The 20,905-nt window shown below is 40.4% G+C and overlaps 1 protein-coding gene and 1 long non-coding RNA gene across 2 annotated transcripts in view; both read left to right on the top strand.

Annotated features, from left to right (window-relative positions):
• Positions 1-48: 48 nt before the first annotated feature.
• Positions 49-10,012, top strand: LOC122550060. Its single transcript, XR_006311733.1, has 3 exons — positions 49-460; positions 8,544-8,594; positions 9,202-10,012. It is a non-coding gene; the product is annotated as an uncharacterized LOC122550060 (long non-coding RNA).
• Positions 10,013-16,143: 6,131 nt separating this feature from the next.
• The window catches only part of LOC122550058 (ATP-dependent zinc metalloprotease YME1L1-like), a 69,297-nt gene continuing 64,535 nt past the window's right edge, over positions 16,144-20,905 (top strand). The window contains exon 1 of the mRNA XM_043690525.1: positions 16,144-16,317. Within this exon, the coding sequence (XP_043546460.1) occupies positions 16,288-16,317 (30 nt within the window). The 5' untranslated portion in view covers positions 16,144-16,287. The remainder of the gene's footprint in view (positions 16,318-20,905) is intronic.

Below are 20,905 nucleotides of genomic sequence, written 5' to 3'. Positions count from 1 at the left end.
AATATGAACAGGCACGGAGGAAACCTCATGAATAGGTCATCGGAATACCCCTTTGGTGAACTTAATTAGTGGTGATTTATTTGTGAATATTATTTGTTTATTTGCTCTTCGAAGTTGTTGAAGGGTTTACGTAACACTTAGTAGCGGATAATCGTGGAGTTAATACAAAAATGTCCCTTAATACTGTGACCGATGCTGGGAGAACAGGCCAGCCTGTTCTTATAGTGAGGGACAACGGCCGAAGCCCCGCTTTAAGAGAGGACACTGAGTCGGTCAGACAGTATCTATGGAGAGAGATATAGACTTTTCTTCCGTTTTGAGACTCCAGCAGGCACTGACAGACATGCTGAGTGTTTTATTTGTGCCAGCAGTCTCTGTTTCAGATTTTCTGCACCTGCAGTATTTTACTTTGTTTTAAACGCGATGAGGAGGTGTCGGTGTTGGACTGGGGTGGATAAAGGTAAAAAAAATCACACAACACCATCTTATAGTCCAACAGGTTTATCTGGAAGTACAAGCTTTCGGAGCATTGCCCTTTCGTCCATAGCGAGTGGGGAAGGATCATTAAACACAGAATTTATAGCACCAAGATTATAATGTCATGCAAGTGATGCAATATATTGAAAAAATTTAGATTGCTGTTAAGTTTTTCATCTTTTAGAATGGGTTGTAGGTTTCGATTCATTAATATGTAAATCCCAGAACTTCTTTCAAGTCACATTCCCAAGATAACTTAAGGTTATAAATAAAAAAAAAGTGACATCTTAGCTCAGACAATGCATTAGAGGTTCGAGTCTGTCTGTATTCCAATCTTGAGTCAGACAGTGTAGGAATTGATAAAATGTCACAAGGATTGACTGCCTGCAGATTATGTGCATGCATGAGCGTGTGCGCACGTGTGCTTGGTACAGTGTGTGCATTAGTTTGATGGATTACAAGCCTGTGAGATGGCAAGAATATGGAGAGTGTGTGTTATCTGAGAGAGTGCATGTGGATGAGAGAGGGTCCATGTGAGTGTGAGAGTACGTAAGGATGTGGTAAACGTCGGTGGTGGGCAAGTTGTTGGAGGGAATCCTGAGGGACAGGGTGTACATGTATTTGGAAAGGCAAAGACTGATTAGGGATAGTCAACATGGCTTTGTGCATGGAAAATCATGTCTCACAAACTTGATTAAGTTTTTTTGAAGAAGTAACAAAGAGGATTGATGAGGGCAGAGCAGTAGATGTAATCTATATGGACTTCAGTAAGGCGTTCGACAAGGTTCCGCATGGGAGACTGATTAGCAAGTTTAGATCTCATGGAATACAGGGAGAACTAGCCATTTGGATACAGAACTGGCTCAAAGATAGAAGACAGAGGGTTGGTGGAGGGTTGTTTCTCAGACTGGAGGCCGGTGACCAGTAGAGTGCCTCAAGGATTGTTGCTGGGTCCTCTACTTTTTGTCATTTATATAAACGGTTTGGATGCGAGAATAAGAGGTACAGTTAGTAAGTTTGCAGATGACACCAAAATTGGAAGTGTAGTGAACAGCGAAGAGGGTTATCTCAGATTACAACAGGATCTTGACCAGATGGGCCAATGGGCTGAGAAGTGGCAGATGGAATTTAATTCAGATAAATGGGAAATCAAATCTTAGTAGGACTTATACACTTAATGGTAGAGTTGGGAGGTCATGTTGCAGCTGTACAGGACATTGGTTAGGCCACTGTTGGAATATTGTGTGCAATTCTGGTCTCCTTCCTATCGGAAAGATGTTGTGAAACTTGAAAGAGTTCAGAAAAGATTTACAAGAATGTTGCCTGGGTTGGAGGATTTGAGCTATAGGGAGAGGCTGAAAGACTGGGGCTGTTTGCCCTGGAGCATCTGAGGCTGAGGGGTGACCTTGTAGAGGTTTACAAAATTATGAGGGGCATGGTTAGGGTAAATTGGCAAAGTCTTTTCGCTGGGGTCGGGGAGTCCAGAACTAGAGGGCTTAGGTTTAGGGTGAGAGGGGAAAGATATAAAAGAGACCTACGGGGCAACTTTTTCACACAGAGGGTGGGTACGTGTATGGAATGAGCTGCTAGAGGAAGTGGTGGAGGCTGGTACAATTGCAACATTTAAGAGGCATTTGGATGGGTATATGAATAGGAAAGGTTTGGAGGTCTATGGATCAGGTGCTGGCAGTTGGGACTAGACTTGTTTGGGATATCTGATCTGCATGGATGGGTTGGACCTAAGGGTCTGTTTCCATGCTGTACATCTCTATGACTAAGTCCAGTTCTGGAATGGAAATGTTAGCTGCGCTTTTGTTCCACAAATGTTGCCAGATCTGCTTAATTGCTCCAGCAATTTCTGTTTTTTTTTGTCACCAATATAGTTATCTGGTCTATCATTAAACTAATACAGAATGTTAGCTTAAAAATCAAAAGTTGTTTTATAAAACTGTACAGTTTTTTTGGCTTTACCATCCAAGATTAGTTCACAAAAACAGAGAAGCAAAAAATGCACACAAGCAAACCAGAAATGACAGTTCAAAACGCCAGTTTGTTGCCCCACCTAGAAGTAGTAGTAATTTTTCAACCACAGCTATCGTAATTTTAGTGGAATATATTTGCAAATAAGCCTTACCGGCTGCACTAGTTAATTTTATAGATGCTATATACAGCAGCTACGGTAAACTGTTGGAGGAAGTGAACATTCAATGTGAGTAACTGAATGCCAATCAAGTAGGTTGCATTTTATTTGAATAGTGTGCATTCATCCAGGCAAGTGTCAAGCATTCCATTATAGTCCTGACTTTCACCTTGTCAGCCTTTGAAGTGAAATATGGGGTTACATCAGCTAACCTTTTGGCCATTGGTGACTTGTAAGATGTTGATGATGGGGATAATAGATGGTTTTGCCTTGCAAATATTTCTTGCCACTTATTAGCCCACACCTGAATATTGTGCAATCTTTGCTGCATGCATGCACAGGTTGTTTCATTATCAGAGAAGATATGAATTGATGGGATAATAACAAGAAAATAACTATCTCCCACTTCTGACTTTATGCAGGAAAGGCTCTTATTGTGGCATTTGGGTGTTAGCTACAGCCCTGAAACAACCCTTCAATAATGCCTTGGAATTGAGATAAGGTGCCTTTTAAAAACCATAACCATCTTTATTTGTGCTGGCATGAATCCAGCTAGTGGAGAGTTTTCTTTCAATTCCCATTGAGTTAACTTCTGCTGAGATTCCTTGAAAAGTGAAATATAGATTCAGGTAGCACTGTTTGCAGGGAAATAAATATAAGTAGAATAATAATTGAGCAGGTGCACCCCAAACAGAATGACAAAAGGCCAAGCCAGGGAGTGAGTGATGCAAACAAAAATGAAGCCGAGACAACATAATCAGGAGGATAATACGAAGCCTTTTATGGACATGAACAATGTATGACATATGTATTGTAGGAAATAGGAGACATCTGATTAACATATGATTATAATTTGATCAATTGGAAATTGAATATATGAATTAAGGACTATCTGAGGTCGTAACTTGTGGGCTTTTGCCAGAGCTCAGGCTTAGAATGTTCAAGGCTGAACCTGTGTACATGTGAAAAAACCATAACTTCCTGCACCTAGGTTTCCTGATGGCTGATAAGTTGAACAACAAAAGTCCTTGGAGTCACTCAATTCAGAAACTGTTTTGATCAAGACCATTCAATTTTAATTCAACTCTGAATGTTGTCACTTTTGACTAAAGACTGTAACGTGTTGTAAAGTTGATTAGTCCTACCAGAACCAGTGTTAGTGAGCAAGTCAGTAAAAGTGGAATGAAATTTCCAGATTTTAATAAATACCTACCTGGTTCACGAATGTTCAAAAGAGAAAGAAACCTGCTATCCTCATCCAGTTTGACAGAGGTGAGGCCTCTTCTGGAACACTGTGTCCAGTTCTGGTCACCCAATTATAGAAATGATATTATTAAGCTGGAGAGAGTTCAGAAAATATTTACTGGGATGTTGCTGGGTATGGAAGGTTTGACCAACAAAGAAAAGCTGGATAGGCTGGGACTTTTTTCACTGGAGCATAAGAGGTTGAGAGGTGACACTTTCGAAGTTTATAATGATGTATAAATAGGGTTAATGATAGTTGTCTTTTGCCTAGGATGGGGAAATTTCCAGACTAGGGGGCACATTTTTAAGGTGAGAGGAGAGAGATTTAAAAAAAGATGTGAGGCAATTTTTTTTTCACACAGAGGATGGTATGCATGTGGAATGAACTTCCTGAGGAAGTGGTGGACGTAAGTACAATTACAATGTTTAAAAGACGTTTGGGTACATGAATAAGAAAGGTTTGGAGGGACGTGGGCCAGGAGCAGGCAGGTGGAACTAGTTTAGTTTGGGATGATGTTTGGTATGGACTCGTTGGACCAAAGTGTCTGTTTCCATGCTGTATGACTATTGGGTCTGGAGGCACACAATGTGGTTCACTCTGAAATTGCCAAAAAAGCCACTAAGTTGTAACAATGCCATAATGATAAACTATAATAAGCATAAAATCAGATGGACGACTTAGCATCAATTTCGACACTAGGTTTAAACACGACAAAGGTACATCTAGCCATGCATTCTCAAAAGTCAGGAGTAGGCAGTTGGGATTGGTGCCAAAATTCAGAGCTGTCCCACAGACTAGTCAAACAACTGCCTAATATGAGTATGCTTAATCTTCTATATCCTAAATTCCACTATCAGCATCTCTTGGTACACCTGTTCCTCTAGCAGGACAAAATGGCATTGGTAGCACTAATATAGAATTAACATGGTGGGGTTCTGGGATCCTCAATTATTATCTAGGCACTATGAAATCTCATGAAGACTACATGGCATGTGGCCAAGCATAACCAAAGAATTATCGTGCTGATTGTCACTTTTCCTCATTTGATGACTGATTGCTTCTTCATGTGGCTACCACAGAAGAAAAATTGAGCAAGAGCACAGAATGCCCAACAATAAGAGTGGCTCGAAGCATCACTACTGGCCAAGACTTGAAAATCGTATTTTAGACTGCCAGATGGCAGGTTGTGAGTGTCACTCTGAGTGTAAAACTTACTTGAAGTGATCCCAACAATTCATGTTATTATTTCACAGGGATGACCATCTTGACCTACCTTGACACTGGACAGACCCATCCTGTGGCCAATACACATGCTAAATAGAAAGATTTGAGAGATCTGGCATCCATGAAATGCTGGAAGGCATTTGCAACAGCACTGGAATTATAATTTGTGACCCAGCACATTCCTGACTCTATTATCAGGCCAGGAGATCAACCCTGGTACAAGAAAAATGGAGAAGAGCATACCTGAAATAGCATTAAATGTAAGATGCCATCCTGGTGAAACTACAACCCAAGACTAAATGCATGCTAAAATGGAAACAACACGCAATAAATCAAGTTAAATGATCCCAAACTAATTGGATCAGGTCACAGTTTTAGTGTCCTTCCACATCCAGTTGTGAATGGTGGTGAATAATTCAACGGCTAATCAGAGGTGAAGGTTCCATTTTTGATCATCTCCAGCCTCAACAATGGCTGAGCACTGTACTTAAAAGGCAGTGCTAAAGTTCTTGCATTATTCTTCAGTCACGTTTGAAGTGGATGATCTATCTTGACATTTTGTTAAGATCTTTCCATTATCAGAGATACCAATGTTTAATACAATTAGCCTATAAATAGCTGAGGGCGCAGATTTCAGCAAAGAGTATTGGGTCAACAATGTTCTGGGCTGTTTTGCTGAAGCTCCTGAAAACACACCTAGCAGAGCTGTTTCAGTATAGCTACAAAACTGGTCAAGAAAATTAACAATATCCAGATATGGCTTTTCCTTCATGAAAAGCTGAATAAAAAGCTGCTGTATAGGCACTGAAAGGGTTAATATTTAATTGCATACAATAAGCACCAAGCACTGTGATGATGTCATGATGACTTGTTGAGAGAGAAGAGAAAACCTTCATTACTGCAAAATAAAACTCTGAAAAACTACCCAATCACATTACAGAGCTGCAAAATTAGTAGTATTGCCAGGAAAATTTAGGTTCAGAAATGGGCCAAATAGAACACAAAACACTGGAGAAATCAATTCATGCTGCATTGAATGGTTTTTAAACTAGCAGATGATGAAAAGGTAAGTACATTTCTGCACATTATTAGAATTGTTATGTTAATGACATGAACAGAAACAGTCAAATCAGATCAGCCCCCCATCTCTGTAATTGCAAAAGAACATTACCGAATGACCATCAAAATTGACTCCAATAGTTCTTAACCAGATTTAGTGAATAACGACTACCAGACACTAGGTTTATAGCTTAAACAAATTTCACAATTTATTAATAATACAGTAGTTTTAGCAAAGTTAAACTACAAGGTCATTTAGAGTCATAGAGATGCACAGTATGCAAACAGACCCTTTGGTCCAACTAGTCCATGCTAATCAGATATCCTAAATTAATTTAGGCCCATTTGCCAGCACTTGGCCCATATCACCGTAAAGCCTTCCTGTTCATATACCCATCCAGATGCCTTTTAAATGTTGTAATTGTACCAGCCTACACCACTTCCTCTGGCAGCTCATTCCATAAACACACCACCCTTTGCATGAAAATGTTGCCCCTTAGGTCCGTTTTAAATCTTTCCCCTCTCACCCTAAACCTATGCCTACTAGTTCTAGACTCCCTCACCCCAGGGAAAAGACCTTGTCTATTTATCCCAACCATGCCACTCATGATTTTAGAAACCTCTATAAGGTCATTTATTTAATGTACACGTTTTAAACCCAATCTCCTTTGATGAGAGTCAGAACTGTACAGCATGGATACAGACTCTTTGGTCCAACTCCTCCTTTGGTCCAGCCTCTCCCTCACTCAAACCCTCCAACCCTGGCAACACACTTGTAAATCTTTTCTGAACCCTATCAAGTTTTGTAACATTCTTCCTATAGCAGGGGGACCAGAATTGCATGGAGTATTATAAAAGTGGTCTAACTAATGTCCTGTACAGCTGCAACATGACTTCCCAACTCCTATATTCAATGCACTGACTAATAAAGGCAAGCATAACAAATGTCTTCTTCACTATCTTGTTTTTCTGGGATTCCACTTTCAAGGAACAATGAGCCTTCACTCCATAGTCTCTTTGATCAGCAACACTCCCTCAGACCTTCCCATTAAGTGTAGAAGTCCTGCCCTGATTTGCCTCACATTTATCTAAATTAAAATCTGTGGCCAATCTGATCAAGATCACATTGTATTCTGAGGTAACCTTCGCTGTCCACTGTACTTCCAATTTTGGTGTCATCTACAAACTTACTAACCATACCTCCTTTGTTCATATCCAAATCATTTATATAAATGATTGTAGCCCCAATCTCACAAAGTCAGACATATTAGCAGATATAGTCAAGGAATAAATCAAAAGAAAAATAAATAGCCAGTTCACTTACTTTGATAGAGATCTCTCAGAATCCCTACAGTGTGGAAACAGACTATTCAGCCCAACAAGCCCACACAGACTGTCCGAAGAGCACCCCACACAGACCCATTCCCCATCTTTTCCCAGTCACCCTGCATTTCCCATGGCAAACACACCTAACCCACACAATCCTAAACACTATGGCAATTTAGCATAGCCAATCCACCTAGCCTGCATATCTTGAGTGTGGGAGGAAACTAAAGTATATAGCAGAAACCCACGCAGACATGGTGAGAATGTACATACTCCAGACAGTCAACTGATGGTGGAATCGAACCTAGATCGCCAGTGCTGTAAGGCAGTAATGCTAACCGCTGAGCCACTGTGTCACCATATGAAATTAGTAAGCTAAGAGGGACAAACTATCACAAAGGGGATGTGACTGACATTTGAAGGAACAAATCAGGAAACAGAATGAATTTATATCAGCAAGAAAACCATTACTTTTAAAGAAACCAATTACAAATTGGGGATGTACAGTTTAGCTGACCTGAGATTGATTATGTACTCACCATGCATTGATAAGCCAATTAGATTTCAGAATGCATCTGATGGGAGTAGTGCTAACAATGGTTAATAGTGACCGTTCTTAGAAGTTCAGCGTAAAGATAGAAATTAGGACAATGTTAGTCAACAGGAGAAAATAAGAGGTTTGTGTCAAGTCAACCAGTAACACAAGCAGTGTGAATCGAAAATCATTGCTTTTATTGAGTATACATTATTTTCTATTTATTATGATAAAACTTATAAAAATATACTTGTAGCAGGAATGGATTTTATAAATAAATCACAACAGGTTTTGGAAAGGCCGTTTCAACTCAGTCTTTAATTGTAAGTGATTTAGGTCTAATAAGTAAACTTAAAGTCAACCCCAAAATCTTACTAATTTATGATAAATAGTTAGGAGATGTTTCGTTATACAACAGTCACTACGAAAATAATTGATCATCTTTAAACCACTTTAAAACATCTTGAGGTTGTGAACAGCATTATGTGAATGCATTTAATTTTTTTTTGTTATTTGTTTCTTCTTTCTTTTGGCAGATATACAAAAGGGAAGAAATAATATACTGAAAGAGGATATAATAAATGGAGGTAGGTAGACCCATAAGAAGCATCAACGTTTGGTCTCGATTTCATCAATTCATATACTACCTTTTGACTATGTGACACAAAGGATGTTTTCACTTGAGAAAATTCATACCAAGCTCAGAAAACAAACAGAAACACTTTCAGTTTCTATTTTTTATCATGACTTGAGATACTGGTGTTGTTCCTTCAGAGAAAGGTTAAAAAGATTATTGAATAGTGTTTTTTTTTCTAATTTTGACAGACTTTGAGAGGCTGAATTGAGAATTCATATTCTCCCTGGTTGGGGAGTCTGACAAATCGTCAACTTAAACAGAGTAAGGAGAAATTTGTAGAGAACATGACTACTTTGCCACAGAGGGTGGCCCTGTTTCTGTTAAAACATATCATTGCATGTTTTAAGCAAATATCATGTAAACATTTTAAACAAGGATGCAAGATAAAAGAACCAAAGCAAACCTATGGGATTACTACTTCCTCTACCAAAAAAACCAGCTTTGACAAGTAGCTAAATAACCTTATGTCCTTTAAAACTGTTTTGATTTATTAATAGTTTTGTCCTATCCAGTCTTTGTACAAAATATTTCTTCCAATTCTCTTTTTCTCCCAACAGATCATCTTGGTCTCCTCACAGGAGAGAACGTTTGAAGAACTTGACTTGTGGCTGCATGAAGAAGGAAATAGCCAATATGGAAGAAGCACATTGACTGAATCAAACCAATATTTAGGACATGCTTGTCATAAAGATTCAATCCAAATATTATGAATATAACTAGTAGCAAAAACACATCAATAAACTCATATTTTAACATTTGAAACTTATAATCATTGAAATTTTAAGGTAACAGTGAACATTTGTTATTAATGAGAGTGAAACTTGTTTTTAAACTCAGTTGTGAAGCTTTGGAATTCCCTTCCTTAAACAGGAGTGGATGCAGAAACTTTAAATATTTTAAAGATAGAGGTAGATAGATTCTTCATTACTAAGGATGAAAGTGTAACTGTGATTTGTAGGTCTTTGGAAAGGAGGTTAAAATCAGATCAGTCATTATATTAGTGAATGGTGGAGCAGGCTCAAAAAGCCAAGTGGCACATTCTTGTTTCTTCTGTATCTGTTTGTACATAAAATGCTGGGGTTGTTTTTACTTTGAAAAATTTTGATACCCTTATTCACAGAGAGATGTCATTTCATTGGAGACAGTTCAGAGAAGATTCACTGGGATGATCCCCAATATGCACACTATCAGCATTCTGCAGAGACCATTCCCTCTACGACTCCCTCGTTAGGTCCATGGCCCCCACCAACCCACCCACCACTCCCGGCAGCTTCCTTTGTCGGCCACAAGAGGTGTCAAACCTGCACCCACACCTAACCCCTCACCTCCATCTAAGGCCCCAAAGGATCCTTCCACATCCAGCAGAGATTTACCTGTACTTCCACACACATAATCTATTGTGTCCATTGCTCTCGGTGTGGTCTTCTCTACATTGGGGAGACTAACTCGCAGAACATTTCAGAGAACACCTCTGGGACACATGAACTGAACAACCCCAAGGCCCTGTGGCTGACCACTTCAACTCCCATTCCTACTCCGCCAAGGATCCGAAAGACCTGGGCCTTCTCCACCACCAAGTCCTAGCCACCCAACGCCTGGAGGAAGAACGCCTTATCTTTCACGTTGGGACCCTCCAACCAAACCCAGCTACCTCCCCACCCACCCCCCCTCCTCCTTGTCTCTCAGCCCCCTTCCCCACACACATTCTTGATGAAGGGCTTATGCCCGATTCGTTAATAGAATCTTACAGAATCCCTACAGTGTGCAAACAGGCCATTTGGCCCAACAAGTCCACACCGACCCTTCAAGCAGTATCACACCCAGTCCCATTGCCCTGCCTTATTACTTTACATTTCCCCTGATCACGTCACCTAACCTACACATCCCTGAACACTACGGGCAATTTAGCATGGCCAATTCACCTAACCTGCACATCTTTGGACTGCGGGAAGAAACCAGAATACCCGGAAGAAACCCACACAGACACGGGGAGAATGTGCAAACTCCACACAGACAGTCGGCCAAGGCTGAAATGAATTCTCCTGCTCCTCAGATTCTGCCTGATCTGCTGTGCTTTCCCAGTGCTGGACGTTTTGACTCTGATCTCCAAATGGAGGGATTGTCTTCTGAGCAAAGCCTAAACAGGCTGGGAACTCTTCTTCTAAGCACTGGAGCTTAGAAGAATGAAAGTTGATCTCATTGAAACATATTGGATTCTTCACAGGCAACTGGGTAAATGCTAAGATGTTTCCTCTCATGGGAAAGTCTAGGACCAGAGGGCACAATCTCAAAATAAAGGGACACCAATTTAAGACTGAGATGAGGAGTCTTTGGAGTCCCTTGTCACAGAGAACAGTGGGGGCAGAGTCCTTGTGTACATTTAAGGTGGCGATAGATTAATTCTTGATCAGTCAGGAAATCAAGGGTTTTGGGGGAGAGGGCAGGAAAGTCGATGTGATGAATATTGGATCAACCATGATCCTACTGAATGGCAGAGCAGGCTCGATGGGTTGAATGGCATACTCCAGTTCCGATTTCTTACAGCCCTATATTGTTGAGTTATGCAATATAATATTGCTTTTTGGAAGCAACTAGAGATTTTGAGACTGAATGGCATCAAGAATCTTTCAAATCAAGGTAATTCTGCCTGGCAACAATCCTCTGATTTGTTGACCTGCAGTGTTAAAAAAATGTAAGTGCCAAGAACAGTAGAAAGTAAAAACATCCAGAGACTGTTTACAGCATCTCTCTCTCTCATTATCTTTCTATCCATGTGGGGAAAATGACAGAAAACCCCAGAAAGCTTAAATAATTCAAGCAAGGGAAAATCTACATTTGCCTGCTGAGTCATTGAATCAAAGGACAACCACTATCAGACAAATAATAGCATCTTGTAATTATAAAAACCAAAAGGACTAAGTAGAAAAGAACTTTCCAACTTGTGGTCTGGACTTTGATATTTGGAATTCTGTTTATTTATATTCTCCATAGTCTGTGTGTTAAATTGTGGATAGTGCCACACCAGAACAAATAGGTTTATATATTTAGGAAAAATTATAATAATAGATGGAGGATGTGATGTAGAAGTTAAAAGGAGGATAGAAACAGATGAAAAGTGATCTTGTGAAGCTGAAGAACATGTTATCAACAAGAAAACAACCTTGTAACAAGGGGAATATGTCATAAGTTCTCCATTCTATCTACTTTTCTGTATGCCTCAGAAAACTGGACAAGAAGTAAAGATATTGAAGAAAATAGAGGTATTTGAAACCTGAATGTTAAGATATAAAGACCATAAGACAAATGAAGATACATTTGAATTTGCAAGATCAAGATGAATTCAACAAAAGACAAGGAAAATGTCAGCATTTGGATCAGAGCTGAGAAGTTACAGAGATCTCTTCTGAAAGGTAAAGTGGAACGCAGCAGAAAATGGGGTCAACCTAATCATAGGTGGTTGTTGCATGCCAGAGTGGCTGCAGATGATCTCCAGTGGATGTGTGAGGATGGTATAGACAGCTGAATATGACATGCTACAACATGTCCTGGCAGGCAGGAGCTGTTACAAGGACTGGCAGCAGAACTGTAAGGTATTAGGTTTGAGTCTGCATTGAGTCAGTTGATCTTGACTATGTTGATGGCGATTCAGCCAGAGCATATATGGACTAAGGAAGAGGAATTATCCATAATTCTCACTTTCAATTGATGATGGATGAGTAAACTTAGCATTGAATAGAATATGGCAGCAATGTTTCAGATTTGCCAATATTTAGAGAAAGTTGAGAATGGGAAGTGTCCTTTGGAATACTCCAGTCTAGAACTGCCTTAGAAATAAATGAGGAAACTACAGAGGTGGACAATGGGATGAAGAAGAAAGTACTGTTCTTCACGACAGAGAGGATATCCAGATACATGGAATGTCAGTGTTGCTCTCTTGCTTAACCTCAGACAAAAGTTGGGAAAGGGATAACATTGACAGCAATAGAAGCTTGTGACTGTTAGAGGGAATTAGACAAGTCAAACCTTCTGTCAAGTAGGTTGTAAAAGGCAGTCCCTATTCAAGCGTACCAATTCTGTAAAGGAGGCCTCAGAGTCAAGCTCCAAGACACTCTGGCATTTACAGCTCAAAACAACATATTTATACATTTTTGCATCACAATGGTTACATGCAACTTTGATATGAAATGAATGATATGTCAGTCCTTTATTGCAAAAGCAGGATGAAGCTGATTTTCTTGCAAGGTGCTGAGTCCTCTAATTTCAACAGGACATCCACTTGTGTTTTTGGAGGGCTTATACGTGCCCACCATCTACTCCTCGCACCAATACCTTCTCTCATGATTAATGCTTGTGTGACTAGCTCAAGCTGTACAGATGGTCTCTAAGTAACTGCTAACTGTATTGTGTGATGCTGATGACCTCTGATCTAGGAGTCATGCAGCATGACCTTCTTGTCCAACACAAATCACAGCTACTTCAGTTAATTGCTAATTGTTCGCTCTTATGGATATGCATTTAAACTACCTGAACTATTTCCTTAAACAGATATTTCTTGCTGTTGGCCCTACTCTCTATTGTTTGCCCTGGCTTATTTTCTCCTGTGCGCCATGTTCTTTAGTATTCTACTTATCTTATCATTTCTCCCCTTTTAAACTCTTCTATCCTCCTTACCCTTCTTCAGTGATAGAGGCCAAAGATGCAACTATTTTCATAATATGTAACTGTAGGAAATTGTGACTTATCCAATATTGAATATTAGACAACAGCATAACAAGACATCAGCATTTCTTGGAGGTTTACAGAGATGGTAAAAAGGGAGAGTTGCCTGTTAACAGCACACATACGGAATCAGATCTCTGCCTTTGGAAGCTGTCAACAAGAGAAGAATGCAGACTAGCAAGAGGAGGAGGCCAAGTTTCTGAGGCACTCCAAAGTTTTTGGTGGAAAGGTTGAAAAAATAGTAGTTTCTGGAATACTGTTGCTATGTGTGGACAGATAAGAATGGAACTAAATGAAGGAAGTCATACTGAGCTGGACAGTGGACGAATGGTTTTGGACAAGCATGGTGTGGTCAGTAATATCAAAAGGTTGCAGAGAACATGATAGGACAGCACTACTTGTTGGTTGTGGAGGGGGCACAGTGTGTGGTAATAACAAATATATATTCAAGTGTTTTAGTTTGGAAAGTCATTGTCCTGTCATGAAAAGAATGAGGCACTTTAAATTAGACTTAATGATACCACTTCCAAAGGACATTTAATGGAGAATGGTTCCAGTTGAAAACATAAAAAGGGAAGACCAATATTGATTGTTGACAAAAACAGAAACACTGAAGCAACTTTGTATTTTAAAATAGCATTATTTATGCATGTATCCTGACAGTGAGTACCAAAGATTACTGTTGGAAGATTTCAAAACCCATGATACCTTCTCAGTTATGCTTATTTCTTGACAGGTTCATTATCAAATCTATGTGTTGTAAGGGCATGGCAGCTCACTATGCCATATCAGGGCAGTTTATAACCACCATCCCCTAAACATAGGCAACTACCAGGCCTGCTTGATCCAGTAGGGTAGAGGAAAACCACTTCTTGTCGAGGTAGAAGAGTCTTTTGTAGTGAACAAAATATAGATTATTATACGTTAACAACTAGTTACAGGTTACACCATATGGCAGACATTGTTACGGAGATTTTGAAAAGAACCAAATGTTAAATCTTACTCCTTAAAGATCCTCAGTTGTTCTGCCCTCAAGACTATATAATCATATTTGCTGGTGCCTATAGCACTCCCCAGTATAAACCTTATTGGACCGACTTGCAACAAAAATTTGAATTTACTAAATTGTGTAATTATGGAAATGTAAAACTGACATGAGTTAACATGAAACAACTGACTGTTTCCTTACACATTTTTGTATTGGGCATACAATCATGAATAAAATCAATTCTACAAAACAAAATCCATTCAACAAACACCTTTTTTAAAATACAAGTTTAAAATACAAGAGTGTCTTGCTCCTCAAAGGATCAGTGTGAACTCAATGGGCCAAATGGTCTGCTTCCACACTGTCAGATTCTATGGTTTTAAGTTCAATTTATTTACCCTCAACACAATGGAAACAAAAAGCTTCCCTGAACATAGCATTGCAAACAGAGTTACAGTTGGGCCAGGAGTAACAACTTTTTTTTGCTTAAAATAGACCAAGTTTAAGATCCCAGATATTTACCTAGAGAATAAAGCCACCATTCTACCACAATATACATACAGGTTTTGACTAAACAAAAAAAACTTTACAAGGTCAGGACAGTAAAACTGTTCAACAATATATTTATACAACTTATTCTCTCCCACTGAAAATTAACAGGAGGTAAATATAGATAATAGGCAAACTGTGGTCAAACATCCCGCATAGCATGTCAAATAACAAATGCAATCAAGATACTGCATGGATTTATCAGCAATACCCCAATGATTAGGGACACTGTGGGCCGACAAATCTCATTAAAACATTATCTCCTTTAAAAGACACCCCAATTATTCATATTTGAAGACCTAGCTTTGGAACTCCATCACAAGCCATTCTGTTGTGTTAAATGATTGCTAAAGTTCAGGTATCTCAATTTCTTTCACCAAAACTGTGTAACAAGCTTGAACAGTGGATTCCCAGCTGCATTGTAGCACCTACTCACTACCACAATTTCAACTTGTTCACAAACAGACGGTTTCAGTAAGTGACACTACCCCCTAGGGGGTCTCGGAGCTCCAATATTTCTTAGCTGCACCAAGCAACTACTGCTTGTGGGCTTATTTTGCTCCTGCTCTCAGATATTAACAAGCTCCTGAGACTTTAATGAGCTTCCAGCTGTGCAAAGCCGACCCACAATACGTTAACCGTCTGAAGGTTTCGTCTTTGGCTGCTTATCTATTTCCTTTTCAGAATCAGCAACCTTCCACCACCTTGTCAGCCACGTATAGATTCCACCAGCCCTTGACTACAGCAACACTTCGGCTGCTTGAAACTACTTTGTTGCTTTAACACTCTCCCAGCTCCAATTGTAATTTTCTTCTCGCAAAAATACCTGAGATAAATTGAAAACAAAACATTTTTTTAAATTCCACACATCGCCATCATCTAGCTTGCTCTGGATTATTCTCCACCTAAAGTCATATACAATATCGTTTTAACCTAATTCAGTAAGTTTTACAATCGTGCAAAGTTCATTAAATACTTTTAATACAATTAAGCTCTAACTTCCAAAAAACATCCATTTGGATTATCTTCGCGAACATTTCAAGCCCAACAAACCTACCAGCTGTTTTATGGTCCCATCTTTCTAGCTGTTAAAATTGAATTACTAGACCTTCTAACCCAGAGACAGTTACACCACTACCACATCACAAAACCCCAAGCCACTAAGTTATCAGAGATGCAGAGACTCAACATCAAGGAAGTGACGATTATCGTAACCCGGTAGTAGTATCTCTGTGGTCCGGAAGGAATAGTGGACAGACGTCACAGAGAGGAAGCCATTTTCCAGGCCGTCAGCGGTTGGCTGTTTGGATCGTCCGGGTGTGGACGGGACGGAGCTTCCGATTTTACACCGCGTCTCGGTACAAAACAGGCCGGACTGGGCTTTGAGATGTTTTCCCTGTCCACGTTTCAGCCGCAGGTAAGAAGCTGGCCGTATTGATGAATACGTGTAGTTGACTAGCCGACATGTTGTGTGTGAGTGAAGCTGGGGCCCAGGTGTAATTTCAACTCACTCACTCACTCACTGGAACATTGCTAAACATTAATTACCCAATTCAAATCGCTCTCTGCCGGTTTAGAAGGTGATGAAATTCCTTTCTTCTTCAGATTGAAACCTCTCTCGTCTCATCGTCAGCTCCCCTCTCCCATGCGTTACATTCATTGCAATTCTTCTTTGTGTTTGTACATGGATGCAACCGATTAGTTTCCAGACGGCAACAGCAATTGCTGGAGAAACATCAGATCTGGCAGTATCTGTAGAGAGAAAATAGAGTCAATGCTTCGGCTCTCGTGACCCTCCTTTAGACGTGATGAGTAGCTTCTCCCACAATTTGTTTTATATTTCCAGCATCACCAGTCCTTTGTTACATGTTTCGTTTCCAGATGAGTTCACTGGGAAACGCAAGTTTTTTTCTATGAAAACAAGGATTCCAGAGAGAAAGAGGCCATGACCCACCGAAACTTTGCTTTTATTTCAGACTTCCTTTGCTTTATTTAGTTAGTTTTGATCTAGATTTCATGCTAAATTTAATTTTAATTTCAAATGCAAAATAGTGTTGATGCATATTTAAGAATTCTGTTTTGTAAAGTACTGGTTCGCTAGAATGACATGATCTTTTGTCTGGATTAGTGGTGCTGGAAGAGCACAGCAGTTCAGGCAGCATCCGAGGAGCAGTAAAATCAACGTTTCGGGCAAAAGCCCTTCATCAGGAATAAAGCAGAGTTTAATCCTGATGAAGGGCTTTTGCCCGAAACATCAATTTTGCTGCTCCTTGGATGCTGCCTGAACTGCTGTGTTCTTCCAGCACCACTAATCCAGAATCTGGTTTCCAGCATCTGCAGTCATTGTTTTTACCTGATCTTTTGTCTATTCATCTGGGCAGTCCCACACAACTGCGGCATCGTGTGCATCAAAATATATGCACTTATCTTTTTCTCTCTCAAAATAATCATAAACACACAGAAACACTATAAAAATTCAAGATCAATGAGAAGTAAAATCTGAAGAACATTCCTCTCCCAAAGTCATTTAAGTGACCAAAACTAGTCTAGAAGATAGCCCTTGTCATGATTATTGTTATACAATACTTATTCCTAGTACAAAGTCAAGTTATGTGATATGGGCCTGAGCTTGAAAAACTTGAAGATTATTGGAAAATACGCAAGGAATTAACCGTGGATGTCTTGAAATTGTAAAGTTGGATATGATGTATAAACTTGTAAAGATTCTGAAAACTGTCCAACTCTCCATTTTATTTTTGTCCTAGGCCCTTAAAATTAAACTATTTGATCATTCCGGATTCTGGATTAGTGGTGCTGGAAGAGCACAGCAGTTCAGGCAGCATCCAAGGAGCTTCGAAATCGACGTTTCGGGCAAAAGCTCTTCATGAAGGGCTGTGTTCTTCCAGCACCACTAATCCAGAATCTGGTTTCCAGCATCTGCAGTCATTGTTTTTACCTATTTGATCATTCCACCTAATATCTCCCTCCTCAGCCTCCTGCCATTTTTGTCGAATTATAAATTCGTAAACAGAAACATAGAAAAAAGTAGCAGTGGTTGGCCATTTGGTGCTTTTGAGTCTGCTCTGCTGTGCAATATAAACATGGCTGTCATCCAACTCAGTACTATGTTCCTGCTTTTTCTCCATACCCATTTGATCACTTTGGCCCCAAACTGTCTTTGGATGAAATTTATTCCCCGTCTGAAAGTTTTGGCACCTGCTTCAGTTTGTCATTGACACTTACAGCACCGAGAAAGGCCCTTCGGCCAATCAAGTCTATGCCAGCCAAGAACAAGTATTTAACTGCTCTCATTCCATTTTCTGGTACTTGACTCATAGCCTGATGTGTTGAGGCATTACAAGTGTACATCTAAATACCTTTACTTAAATATTGAGAATTGCTGCCTCCGCCACTCTTACAGGTGCAACATCTCATCATCCTCTGGGTGGAAAAACATCTTCCGCACATTCCTTCTGAATATACTTGCCATAAATCTATGCCTCTGGTCATTGATCTGTCTGTCAGGGGGAAATGTGTCTTCCTGTCTACCTTGTCTATGACCCTCATTTTATACAATTCATGTACCTCCCTCTGTCTCCTGTGTTCCACAGAAAATACTGTATATACTTGAGTAACTGTTGAATTTTTTGATGCCTTTTTAAAGTTAAAATTATGGGTTTGACAATTACATGGATATTAGTTTTGAGGGACTGAAATTCAAACCCATCAAAATTCATACCGTATCATTAGCAGAAGCCCAAATGATCTCTAAATGAATAAAGAAAAGAGTTATGATAATTCTGAAAACCTGGAGCGGAGCACAACAGCCAGTGGACTAGATGACCAGGAGTGGAATGGAACAAATGGCAGACTGGAAAGTTGGAGAGGGATGTGATGGCTGGAACACTAAGTCATAAACGTTGATCTGTTATCTGTGAAGAACTAGGGTCGACTTTTACGCAAGAAGCATGGAAATTTCAGGTTATTTGGCCAAAAATAGGGGGTCGACTTTTACACGAGATCAAATATTACTCGAGTATATGCAGTAACCCTAGTCTGTCCAACTTTATTTAAACTCTCCAGCCCAGGCAACATCATGGTAAATCACCTCTGCAACTTCTCCAGTGCAATTGCAACTCTTCTATAATGTGAATTCCAAAACTCCAGCTGTGACTTCACCAATTGATTTTTACAGGTCCAGCATAATCTGCTTCCTTTTGAAGTCATGCCTCAACCAAAAGAGCCAATTAGCCCATCTGCCGCCTTCCCTGTCCTGCTACTTTAAGGGACCAGTGGACATGCAAAGGGTCCAACTGTTCGTTATGTATTTCCTTATTCGTACTGCTTATCCAGATTGATATCATTTGCCACGGATCAGATCAACCTGTCTATACTCCTGTAATCTAATCTTGTCATTCTCTTAGCTACTTACCATCCCATCAATTTTTGTGTCATGCATCCACCTAATTATCAATTACATTCAAGTCTGAATTTTTTTAATACCACAGACAGTAAGGGCCTAACAATGATCCTGCAGAGCTCCAATGGATACAGGCTTCCAGTCTCACAAACATTGCTTAGTCATCATCCCCTGCTTTCTGTTACTCAGCCAATTCTGGGTCCATTTAGATGAGTCATAGACTCATACAACATAGAAGAGGCCATTCGGCTCACAAGTCTGCACCAAGAAAAAAAAACATTTTCTTCAGGGTGAAATGTAGAAACTCAAGAACAGTGAACCATAGATGTCTGGGAATATTCAGGACTGGATAAAAAGGGAAAGACAGGCATAAAGAGAGAGCAAGAGGGTGGTCGAGAAAGCAAGTAGGGGAGCAAAGAGATGACAGGTGAAAATGCTGATCGGCAAGATTGGGGAGAATCCCAAGATATTCTACAAGTTTACCAAGGAGAAAAAAATAACCAGCGAAAGAGTACGGTCTGCTAGGAACCAAGGGGGCAATTTGTGTGTGAAACTGGAGGTTGAAACTTTATTGCTGGAACAGCACAGCAGGTCAGGCAGCATCCAGGGAACAGGAGATTCGACGTTTCGGGCACAGGCCCTTCTTCAGGAAGAGGCCCTTCCCTGGATGGGCCGAAGGGCCCTGTTCCCTGGATGCTGCCTGACCTGCTGTGCTGTTCCAGCAATAAAGTTTCAACTTTGATCTCCAGCATCTGCAGACCTCACTTTCTCCTGTGAAACTGGAGGACATTAGAAGATAGCACTTCATATCTCTCTTTACTTTGGAGGAGAGTGATGCAATTACAGAATTTAAGAAGGTGGATTATCAAGCTCTGGAGCAGTTTCATGTAAGAACAGAGGAGATATTGGAGGTTTTGATGGCTGTGAAAATGAGATGAGGGACTTGGGGGAGGGGCGTCGGAAATGTGATAGGTGGAAAGAGGTCAAGGTGAGGGTGATAGGTCAGACTGGGGTGGGGGCGGAGAGGTCGGGAAGAAGATCTCAGGTTAGGAAGGCGGTGCTGAATTTGATGGATTTGACTCCTCTGGGACACCCGGACCAACCAACCAACCACCCTGTAGCTCAACATTTCAATTCCCCCTCCCACTCCACCAAGGATATGCAGGTCTTTGGACTCCTCCATCGTCAGACCACAACAAAACGACGGTTGGAGGAAGAAAGCCTCATCTTCCGGCTAGGAACCCTCCAACCACAAGGGATGAACTCGGATTTCACCAATTTCCTCATTTCCCCTCCCCCCAGCCTGTCTCAGTCAAATCCATCAAATTCAGCACCGCCTCCCTAACCTGCAATCTTCTTCCCGACCTCCCCGCCCCCACCCCAGTCTGACCTATCACCCTCACCTTGACCTCTTTCCACCTATCACATTTCCAACGCCCCTCCCCCAAGTCCCTCCTCCCTACCTTTTATCTTAGCCTGCTGGACAAACGTTCCTCATTCCTGAAGAAGGGCTTATGCCCGAAACGTCGATTCTCCTGTTCCCTGGATGCTGCCTGACCTGCTGCGCTTTTCCAGCAACACATTT

Source organism: Chiloscyllium plagiosum, chromosome 5 (genome assembly GCF_004010195.1).
Source record: "Chiloscyllium plagiosum isolate BGI_BamShark_2017 chromosome 5, ASM401019v2, whole genome shotgun sequence".
In the NCBI taxonomy this organism is placed as follows: domain Eukaryota; kingdom Metazoa; phylum Chordata; class Chondrichthyes; order Orectolobiformes; family Hemiscylliidae; genus Chiloscyllium; species Chiloscyllium plagiosum.
This window is presented reverse-complemented; position numbering and strand designations above follow the sequence as displayed.